Here is an 11,715-nt window from a genome sequence, read left to right on the forward strand (position 1 = left end):
AGAAATGTAAATTGGAATTGAAATGCATCAATGTGAATAAAAAATAATGACAATCGAAAATATGAATTGGCAATGGAAAGTAAATTGCAAACTAGAAAAATGAAAACGAATTGAAACCGAGTAATACTAAAACGAATTGAGAGAAAAACGAATGCAAATCAAAATGAATATCAAAATGAACATGAATTAAAATGTACATGAGTTAAAACCGAGGATCACAAACACGAACTAAGATTGTTATACCGAATTTGCCTAAATCTTGAATGCAAAAGAAACCAATTAATCAATCGATCAATCTTACACCTAAGAATAAAAATCAAATTCAATTGAATTATGGATGCACAAATCTTAATCAAGAATTGCGATAAAAGTGAACATACAAACTTGGAGTGATCAATTGATCTTGCAATCTACGCTTGAGATGAGATGATTTAGGGGTTCAACCGTGTAGTCGCGAATCAGAATGTGAAAATTGAGAATTTGCAGAATATGAAAAGAGGTAAGTAAACGGTAACGAAAAAGGTTTCTCTCAAAAGTGAGAAAGTCTGACAAAAATGAAAATTATGAAAAAAGAGAGGTTCAAAGTCAACATTTTGACCCCTATATATACTGGTCTTAAATGAGATGGAAATAAATGGGCCAAGGTTGTGCCACAAGTAATTACAACAAAAACCCTAAATATAAAAGCTATGTTTTAAGTTTGAACTTCAAAAATTAATTAAAAAAATAGCTCCAAACTCTAAACAGCATGATCCATATGTCCAAATTGAAGCCCAAAAAGTCAGGAATCCATTACAAAAAGAATCAGCCAAAAAAGAAATATACAAAAAAAATTATGGCCAAAATAATAGACAAAGGTTAGAATAGAAAAAAATATGAAATATAGAGTAAAGATAATAAGTATTTATAAAATCTCCAATTTGAAGCAAGAAATGCAAAAACATGCTAAATGAAAGAAATAAAGAAGGAAAAAGTATTTTGGAAGATGCAATAAGACTATAAATATGAGTACAAAATATGAATACAAAATATGAGTCATCAACATTGCAATGCAAAAAGCAACAAAAATGAAGGAAGCAACGGTAGAGAAGGCTCAACAAGTCTATGTTGCGACCAAAGACCTGATTTTAAGTGCGGAACAAACTACATTAGAGTACATAGTGCTAGTGGCAGAGAAGGCAAAAGGGTACACATTTCAAGCAAATGATATTACTGTGGAAAGTGGAAAGAATGCAGTTGAATATGTTGGCAATGTGGCTTCAGATTTAAAGGACAAGGCCACGTTGCGGGCTAGGCCGCAGCCCATTATTCAATTAAGAAGATGGTGGAAGACTAAGAACCTTAACCCTAACAGTGGAAGACTAGAGGGCGCAAAACCTATAACAAATATGCTTATGTGTTTAGGCAAAAGGGTTCTTGGATCAAAGTATTGTAAAACGACACCGTTTTTTACAATTAAAAGTGTTTTGCCATGTTTACTTCTCAAAACGACGTCATTTCTACCAACTGGACTTCTGACATGACACTTAACGTGACAAGTCAGGTTTCTGTTATGGTTTCTTAACAGAGTTTGAAATTAGGGACTAAAATGAATGACAGAGAAAGAAGATAGAGACTAACGTGATATTTTAAATATTTTAAGGACTAAAATGCTGGACTCAAATTCTCTCAAGGACTAAAATGAGGGTTTAGTCAACTTTTTACTATATCTTCACACTAATATGATATTGTCTACTTTGGGTCTAAATTCTTATAGTTTTGTTTTGGATATTAAACAAAAGGCCTCATACTAATAGAGATATCACCATACTTATATGCCATCCTCCCCAATTCTAGGCAATATGGGACTTTGTTCACACATGCCAACAGTTATGTTATGAACCCATTGGGTCTACATTTATTATATGTATTATGTTACTTTCCAAATTTTAAATTATATGATATTCTTTCATTGGGTCAATTGTCATCTTTATATGAAATTTATGCATTTTTGTTTTCAAATTTTGAATTCATATTCTACTGCCATACTGTTACAATATGTCATATGTGATACGTTCTTGTGTTGCAAATTTTGATGTGCTGTATTACCTTATGTCGCTGCCATTCATGATTGATTTGTCAATTTTATAACGTTTCAAACTTTGTAATCGTTTTTTGTATGCCACTGTCATTCAGGGTCAATTTTGAATCACATGTTGATTGCGTTGATATATATAATATGTATTATAATATTTTGTTGCATTTCAGAATCTATTGATTTTGCCTTTATTATTATTTGAATATACGTTGATAATTTCTTGTTGTTTCCATTTATATGTTTAACGAGCCTTAATTGTGGAATTGCGTAATCCAATGAGCATTTGTTGGATATATATTAATTTTAAAATTATCTAATTCAATGTGGATGTCATATGGCCATTTCAATTTTGGATGAATTTCAATTTTGATTTACGACAATAATCTAGGATCCAATACATGTGCGTCTCTTTTAGCTAATTTCATTTTTTTTAATTACGTTTCGCAATTCTGCTTTCCATTGTTACTAGCACTTCAATTTCAATTTTTAATAATTAAATAATTCTGCCGTTGCCTATGACAAATTACTATGTGTTTTGGTTTCAATTGATTTGTGTGATCCAATATTTATGCAATATTGTTGGTAACTGCAACTACTACTGCCGTACGTGGATATTTTGCTACCACAAGGGTTAATAATCAAAATAAATTAAATTAAAGTTGAAAAGAATCAAACATAATACTAGGATCTTGTTCGACCAATTCTCAAACACTATGACATTACTAATTTATGTTATATGCTTTGTGGTGAATTATATATTCTTTTGTTTTGTATGGAAAAATATTTTGTTCGACCAACTCTCAAACACTATGACATTGGCTATATGTGAATATATTCTTTGGATTCATCATTGAATAATTGCTAAGAAAGTAATGAAGTATTTGCAAGGGATCGAAGAGTATGAGCTTATGTATAAGAGAGTTGACAATTTAGAGATTGTGGGATATATAAACTCAAATCTTTAAGAGTGTTGTAGTAATAATCGACTTTGGGATTCATCTTTATGATGATTGGGGGATCCACATGTAGGAAGAATAAGAAATTGACTCTTATTACGCTTATATTGTTTGGTTAAGAAACTTGATGACAATATTTTGTATTGTGATTTTCATTGCTAGACCATTGAAGAGTTGTTATTATAACGATGTTGTGTTCTACATAAAAATAAAATAAAATACAAATTATTAATGGTTCTAAGCACTTAAAAATGAAAGTAATTTGACTGTTAAATTTTGTGAAGAAAAATGACATAGTTATTGAGTATATTGATATATAATATAGGCTAGATGATTATTCAATTAAGGAGTTAAGACATATTATATTTAAAAAGGTATATGTTAAGGACATAAAATTGTGAATTCTTTTAATATACTTAGTTAGTAAAAGTTTATCTCTTATGTCATTTTCTTATCATGTTAGACATTTTATTTTGAACACCTTTTGTGTTTGGTTTACATGTATTCTTTTTATTTTGAGCAATTGATAATATATTTTTTTTATCATATATCTTTGTATATACAAGCATATTTGTTATATCGATTGCCAAATATAAAACTCAGTATTGTTAGAGTCATTGTGCTTGCGATTGACACTATGTTGAAGTTTAGGCATTATCAAATTTTAAGCTCGGTATCATTAGGACCACTATACCGATGGTTGATGCCATTTGGAGTTGAGGTATTAAGACCAAAATTTGATTTTGGCGTCATTGGGACTTCTATGCCGGTGGTTGATGTTAGATGGAGCTGAGGCATAATAGTTGATAGCATGTTTTAGATAGGAATGCTTACTGTCTGGGCTGGATGAGTTACAACATCAAGGTTGAATGATTCATTATTGTAAGCATGGGTTTTCTTCACTCGATAGTTAATCAATCACCTATGGGATGGGGTTAAGTCCTTTTTTGAAGGTTTTTTCTAGCCTTTTTTCTAATATAAAGTGCCTAGTGCTTGTTCAAAAACTATGTAATTTCTTTGACTTTTAAGCATTTGAGAGAAATTAAGGCCTAATGTGAAAAATGATAATATGACTATTTGAGCACATTGACATATCATTTTCTCTCTTCACTCCACATCAATGACTAGTCGACAAAGTTAGTAGTATTTGTAACCATAGAAGAAATTGCGTCAATAGGGGATGCAATTGCCGTTTTGATTCAATATTGCATGATTTTGTTGGATGAAATTTTAATTAAATGTTGTATCTTGGGATCATATGTTTGTGGCTACAACATGTTATTAGTCTGAGAGTCGTTTTTTTAAATTTTTAAAAAGTTATGAACTACACAATTGATTTTGTTCAAGTGGGAAAATGTTAGAATTTTCTATAGAATTCATTATGAACTATATAATCAATTGCGGATTTTTTTTTCAAAAACGAGCTAATATTGTGATCCATTTGAGGGTACTTAAGCCTATTAATCATGTGATCAATTGCTTATGGGTTTTCGGCACTTAATAATAATCTATGTGGGATATAGTGTGAGCCTAACTTCTAAACACATGATAAGAGGTGCCCAGTGTTAATAAATATTGAGGCTAAGTCCCCTCTAGTGTTACGGAAACATATTCTATTGCTCTGTAAGTTTGCCCCATTAAAACCTAAGATTAGAATATTGTGATTTGGCAAAGGAAGATCTTGACTTTTCACAAACAAAGGATTTGCATCTCACAGAAATCGTCTACGCACAATTCACAATATTTATAACAAGTAAGTGACTTTATCATTATTTCACAACTAGTATTCTAAATTTATATAATTAGATTCAACTCAATTTATTCCTACAAATTTTTCATATGATCTTTGTTAAACTTTCTCTAATGTCTTTGATTTTATTTATATAATATGATATGTACTTGATGTAAATGTTGTCACGTCTATCTTTCTATTTATTTTTTCATATTTTTAAAAATTTTAACCTTATAACTTAAATATTTATTTAAAAAATGAAAGATATAACGTTTATAATATAAGTAAATAACGAAACAATTAACATATTATTGATAAAGAAATTATATAAAATTTCAAAAAAATAAGAAATAAAATTAATAAAAGGATAAAATAAAAAGTTCCAAATAAACCAAAAATTTATTGAAATAAAACAAAATGAAGTAATTAAAAAAAAGTGACTCAAAGCTAAGACAATTAAATCAAAACTAAACCTAATATATATATATATTTATAAAAGTTAGAATAATAATAATAATAACTTGTTAGGCAAAAATTTGTTTTTGGGTCAAGGTGAGCCTAATTCGTTAGAAAATGTTGGAGCAGACGTGTTTGCACCTTTTTCTTTTTTAATAAATTTAAGATTTTACACTTTCATAAATTAGTTTTTTATACTTTTAGAAATTAATTTTCAGAATTATTAACTATTTTTAGAAATGAATTCTTTTTTTTCTTTGCTTAAAGAAATAAATTCTTTAAATTAAAATTTTATACTTCCAGAAATTAGTTTTACATACTTTCAAAAATTATTTTATGAAATTATTAACTATTTCCTATTTCTGGAAACAAGTTTCCAAAATCTAGATTTCATGCTTCTGAAAATAATTTTTTAAAATTAACTAATGAAATTATGAACTACTTTCGAAAATAAGTTTCCAGAATTTAAATTTTATATTTTTAGAATAAGTTTCTAGAATTTATATTTTATACTTCCGAAAATTGGTTTTCCAAATTAGTTTTTCATACTTTTATAAATTAATTTCCAGAATTATCAACTATTTACGTAAATAGGTTTTTAGAAATAAGATTTCCCACTACCTCCAAAGATTAATTTTCAAAATTATTTTTTCATAGTTGCAGAAATTTTGCTTTTTCATCCGTTTATTTTCTTTCCACACCCTATAATTTTTTTAATAATTTTTGGAAGAATGAAAAACTAATATGAGAAATTAATTTATGGAATTGTAAAATTTTAATTCTTGAAATTTATTATGAAAATATAAAATCTTAATTTCAAAAACTTATTTTAATAATTTTGGAAATTAATCTCTACAAATATAAAATCTTAATTCCATAAACTTATTTCGTGAAATATAAATTTTGATTATGGAAAGTTATTTATGAAAATAATGAATAATTTTAAAATTAATTATAAATTTGGATTATAATTTAATTTGAAAAAATTATTTTCAAAATTTGTGTTAGAAACAAATTTTGAAAAAAGTAATATAAAAAATTATAGTGGCGTAAAAACTTAAAAAGGAGGTAACAAAAGCAACCCTAGAGCGAGTCAATCAGTTAATCCTTGTTAAAATCTAAGGCCAAACAGTATCTCAAATTTTGTTTTGTTCAGTCTTGGAGCATCTCGATTCTCTGTGACCGTCATCGTTCTCTGGTTGCGGTGGTTCTCACCGCATACACTTGCAGCGATATTCCTCTGCTACTCTTACTCAAACCCTAAACGCCAACACTCTCCATTGTGTAGCAACACAAGCACTCTGTTCTTTCGTATCTTTTCGTCTGCGGGTGAGTCAGGCCTTCAACTCTCTCTACATTCTTTTCTGTAATTAATTTCCATGCGCTGCTCCATTGCTTGTAGTAATAATAATACAATGTTCAAATATCTTGGAATGAAATGTATTGGGTCTATTTTTTTAAAAAATTGAATCCCTGCAACCCAATTTTTCTCTATGGGGGAACCAAGTGTTGCAATTTTTCTCCAACTTCAAATTAAATAATCTCAAGTTTCTGGCCATATCAGGTTTAACAACTTCATGATATAATCACTAAATTAAATAAGGTAGGCTGGATAACTTTATCAAATGCTTGAATTATGCAATACAAGAGTTCAGGAAAGTGAATTATCAAACTCAGTTTATATATATAAATATATATACAAACTGTTGGTGCAAATAAATAAATTTTTGCGTGCTCTAGCCGTGTTTCTTATAAAGCCTTCTCAAGCTGTTGGTGCATAATATTTCAAATATGAGCAAAAAAAATAATCATATTTCAATCTTATCATGATGGAAATATCAACAAATGGGACTATATTTCATTCAAGAGTCATGTATTTCTATTTAAGAAAAAAAATTAATTCAGACATAAACATGTGTGTCAAATAAACTTACATCAAGCACATACTCTTTCTCAACACCTAAGGCCTTCTGTATATTCTCTTCTCACTTCTCTACCTCAAATAGAGCAATTAAATGCTTGTCTCTAAATGGTGACTCAGTTTGATATATTTAGAGTTCCACTTTTCTTTCTCAATCGTAAAAATTGTGAAGTCCCACATTGAATTGGTGTAAAGCTGGTCCAAAAAAAATTATAATCAAGTCGAACCTGAAAAAGAAAAATTAAAACACTTAAAGTTGAAGAATAAGGAATTTGGCCCGCCTAATTTAACTGGTCGCATTATCTTGACCACCAAAAACAGAAAAGTGGAGGGATGTTAAGTTGTGATCATCACATGTTGCTGTCTAGTGTAATTATGTGCCCAAATATCAAAGTTTTGAACGAAAGTTTATTTCTTATATATACGTACATATATATATATATATATATATGTACATATATATATATATATATATATATATATATATATATTTAGATATATGTAGATATGTATGTATGTATGTATGTATCTATAAGAAATGAAATATTGGGAATTCAGTTTTTTTTTATGACATGTTTATTTATGTTTTTTTTAAAATATTTAATAATTATTTCCCATTCCTTGCTTCAAACCTTGACACTGTATAGCCTAGCCACAGCTTCTACCCTACCCTGACTGACCAGTGACGATATATGGCATTGCCACCCTCTGCCCTGCTGTGACGGTCTTCCAAAGGAGCAGTGATATTGGAAGAGTGCTTAAACATGTCTGCTTCTCTCTCACAAACAGAAGAACAAGTGTCAATCCCCAGAGGGCCAACACTGTGTGAAGAATGTAAATGTAACCCATGGAAGTACAAGTGCCCTGGTTGCTCCTTACACTCATGCAGTCTTCCTTGTGTCAAATCTCACAAAGTGCGTACTGGCTGTGCTGGAAAGAGGAATCAGACTCAGTTCATTCCTCTTTCTCAGTTTGATGACAATCTCTTATTATCTGGTACTTTCTATTCTCTTTTTTAATATTTCCAACCAACCTTTTCTCTAGTTGATTGATTGCATAAGCATAACAATTTTACTTCTTATTTCCCTTCAAGTCAACCACAAGGACCTTTTTTTTTTCTCTGAATTATATGGTTATGTTAGAGGAAGAAACAATCTTTATCAGATACTAAGAATTTACTATGATGGTTGGGATTCGGATCCTCTCCAACTTTGACGCGAACATGACAGTTCAATTGAGATTTGCTTAAGCAAATTTGTGAGTGAGAAGAGGAAAGGAATGTAATATTGGAAATTTCTGATAACTGAATAAGTTTCGTCAAGCAAATCTGCTCAGCAAAACAAAAGGGTTGGACAAATCAAGTTCAATGATTATGTGGGTTGACCGAGCCTTATGTCATTGTTGCTTGGAAGTGTCTACTTAATGAGATGATGTGAGGACCGATTCCTCTTCCCCTTGGAATCACACATAGTCAATTACTTGGAGTCTTCTGCGTAGTTTCAGATTACATGTGTTCATTTTGCATTTTAAATCTATTTTATTTCTTCAAAATGTTTTTGAGAACAGAATAGAAGCTGCCTTGGTTCATGGCCGAATTGCCGGTCAAATTCATTGCCATCAGAAAATTCCAAAGCTACATTCTCAGAAACATTAAAGCAAGGAGCAAAGTTTTCCAACTCTTGAGAACACAACTACAACTCTTTAGCCCTCAAGGGACTGCGAGAAATCTCATCAATATCCAACAAATCTGACACAAGCTTCTCCTAGAGTAATCTATAACCATGGTAAATGTGACCTCTTGATGAGGATGAAATCAATGAAGTCCACCAAAAGGATACAGTAAGAGCAAGAACAACTATAAACATTAAACTAAACTTCAGAAAAAGCAAAATCAACTTGAGCGGGTTCCGTGGGGTGCCAACAATGAAGGAATCAGAAGCAAAACCATTCTCAGTTATGGCATTGCCAAATTTAGAATCAGAATTATTTGCAAAAAAAGCAACCTCAAAGGAAACCTCAAAGCATAAGGGCAATGATCTGAAGAACCCCTCTTGTCCAAAACTTCCTTTTCTGTTTTATCTTTAGATTGGGAGTCACACAAGTCATAGCTACTTCACTTAAGCAAATTTTCCAATATTACATTCCTTCCCTCTTCTCACTTGCAAATTTGCTTAAGCGAATCTCGATTGGACTGTCATTTCTGCACCAAAATTGGAAAGGATCTGAATCTGATTGGTTGTAAGACTCATTAATTGTTTTCGATAATGATTGCATCTTTTTATCTTTCTCTCTAACTTGATCATTTTCTGTTCTTCAATGAATGAAGTAGATCCAAATCTTTTTTTAGTTATTCAGATATTTTACTTGAGTGTTTCTTTTTTAAGTAATTTTCAATATATTTATGTGGATTTTTTTTCCTTTTTGCCCTTTTGGATTTTACATGTTTTTCATTTATCGTGTTTGTTGTTGTTGCTGCTGAATTTTCCTAATTGTGTACTACTGCACATGTATAGTTTTGTTCGTGACTTCTTCTGATTTCCCTTTATCTATGTATTTATTTTGGATTTCCTCCATCTAGACTATAATTTGCTTGAGGAGGTGAAGAGGGTGGCTGAATCTGCTCAGAGAATGAGAGATAAATTGGGCATGTATGCATATTTCAAGCTACCGCATCAACTTAAAAGCCTTCGAAGTGCTGCTGGGAGCCGGAGAACCAAAGTACTGTTTCTCCCTAATGGAATGTCAAAAAGAGAGAAGAATCAGTCTCGATATGACCAAAGGTACTTTTGTCATTCACGACAAACTTTTGTTGCATTAGGAGGATGATACATATAAGTAATTTTCTCAGTGTAGCCGAGTATAGGTTTTTATCAAGTCGTGATTTCTTCTGAGCACATTGATTCCAGAGGGAAATTTAGATTATAAGAATGTTTTCATGTTAGATTGCGAAGGTGGTAACTTCTGTTTTTTTTTAAATTACAAATATGTTCATTCAATGCTTTTTCAGGCAGAAGTTTATATCTTGGACGATTGAATGGCGTTTTCATTCAACAGACATTGTTCTACATGACCATGGGTGAGCCATTTGGATGATGCTTTTGATGTGGAGTACATTACTGCACCTTTCATTCTTATTGCATGCTTAGTGTCTATAGAATATAGTTCTGATAGGATGTTATGCTCATGTTTTCCAGAGTCAGTGAAAATACAGGCTTTTACTCCATTCTACAGAAGCACCTCAAACCTGGTCCTTGGAATCATCAGCTAAGGCAATTTTGTGAAGACCATCTAGATAGTCTCAAGCTTTTCATTCGCAAATATCCAAAGGTGGTTTTTTCCCCCCCTTTTCTATGGTTAAAATTCAGGATACTAAGCTGGCAGACTTGCAACATTGACTGAATACATCAAGATATGAATTTATTGTATTAATTTATTTTATCTTGTTTGTGACTTTGTGTCAACATACAGGGTCCTAGATCACCCTTCAAAGAGTTAGATATGAAAGCACCTATCAGACAACAATTAGCAAATATAGTCATTCTGGAGTTTCCTGTTATTTTTGTTTTTTTGCCTTCCCACAAAATCAATTTTGAAGTTATCAAGGATGTCAACACCAATGTACATAAATCACTACAGAAAGATAGTGAAGGGAACCAAAGCCCGAAAGGTGTATCGTTTAGGGAGGTGACGATAGAAGACGATGACTCAGTAGATTCTAAGGTTTTTGATCTCATGAAGCCTGTGGAATCAAGTTCATCACATCAAGTGCTTACACAAAACACGAGTTCTAAAAAAGCACCAAATGATTCCTCAGATATATCTCTATTTGAAGGAGACACTGGGAATCTCTCACATTCTTTGACGGAAATCAAGGAACTAGAATTCTCTGAAAATATGGCATTTGACTTCGATCAAGATTTTATGGATATCTATGGCGGTCTTTTGGATCAAACAAACCCCAGTGACTTTTTTTATTTTGATAGTGTATTTGCCAAGAAAACAGAAAATGACATAGAGTTACTTGGTTCCGATGGAGTGTTCCCTTTGCCAGCTGAATTGGAGGAAGGGGAAATTCCAGAATAATTGGTAGCTATAGTTCACTTCTGTTGAAAAATTGGACAGAAATGATAGAACATTGACAACACGAATTATATTGTATGTTTTGAGGTTGAGGTCCATTGCTTCCAAGAATGATTTGGAGTTGAGTTTCCAATTGTGTGGACATGATTGAAAAGTCAATGCTTTCGTTTATATTGAGCATGACACAGATTTCAGATAGCTTTGTGATGATTGTCCTCGTAAGGAATGGCCGGGATTTTCAGTTTTGATGCATTAATCACTCCCTAAATCCTTTCTGTAAAGGTAAGCTTCAACTCTGCATGATAATTGAAGGAGAGCACAAAAGCTTTGGGGTATACTGGTATTGGGTACTGATCATTTAAGATTAAGTTTTGATGTTGGATTTTACTTTTGTTTGTTAATCTACTTTTAAGGGTGAACTGATTTCAAATTAATAGATATATTTTCTTTCCAAGCTTTGTATTTTCCTATTTGGCTGTCTTCCTTTGCTTTT

The 11,715-nt window shown here is 31.3% G+C and overlaps 1 protein-coding gene across 2 annotated transcripts; it reads left to right on the plus strand.

Annotated features, from left to right (window-relative positions):
• The first annotated feature begins 6,324 nt into the window (after positions 1–6,324).
• LOC113852440 (box C/D snoRNA protein 1-like) lies at positions 6,325–11,715 on the plus strand. Of its 2 annotated transcripts, none has more exons than XM_027482714.1 (6): positions 6,325–6,550; positions 7,790–8,138; positions 9,721–9,922; positions 10,150–10,218; positions 10,337–10,469; positions 10,611–11,715. In XM_027482714.1, exons 2-6 carry the CDS (start codon positions 7,907–7,909, stop codon positions 11,223–11,225), a joined length of 1,251 nt encoding a protein of 416 aa, XP_027338515.1. In that variant the 5' UTR covers positions 6,325–6,550; positions 7,790–7,906; the 3' UTR covers positions 11,226–11,715. The 2 variants fall into 2 exon arrangements, with proteins under 2 accessions (XP_027338515.1, XP_027338516.1); XM_027482715.1 differs by having other exon boundaries at positions 6,363–6,550; positions 7,801–8,138; positions 10,611–11,673.

The sequence above is a fragment of the Abrus precatorius genome, unplaced genomic scaffold (assembly GCF_003935025.1).
Source record: "Abrus precatorius isolate BTA unplaced genomic scaffold, Abrus_2018 Scaffold10, whole genome shotgun sequence".
Taxonomy (NCBI): domain Eukaryota; kingdom Viridiplantae; phylum Streptophyta; class Magnoliopsida; order Fabales; family Fabaceae; genus Abrus; species Abrus precatorius.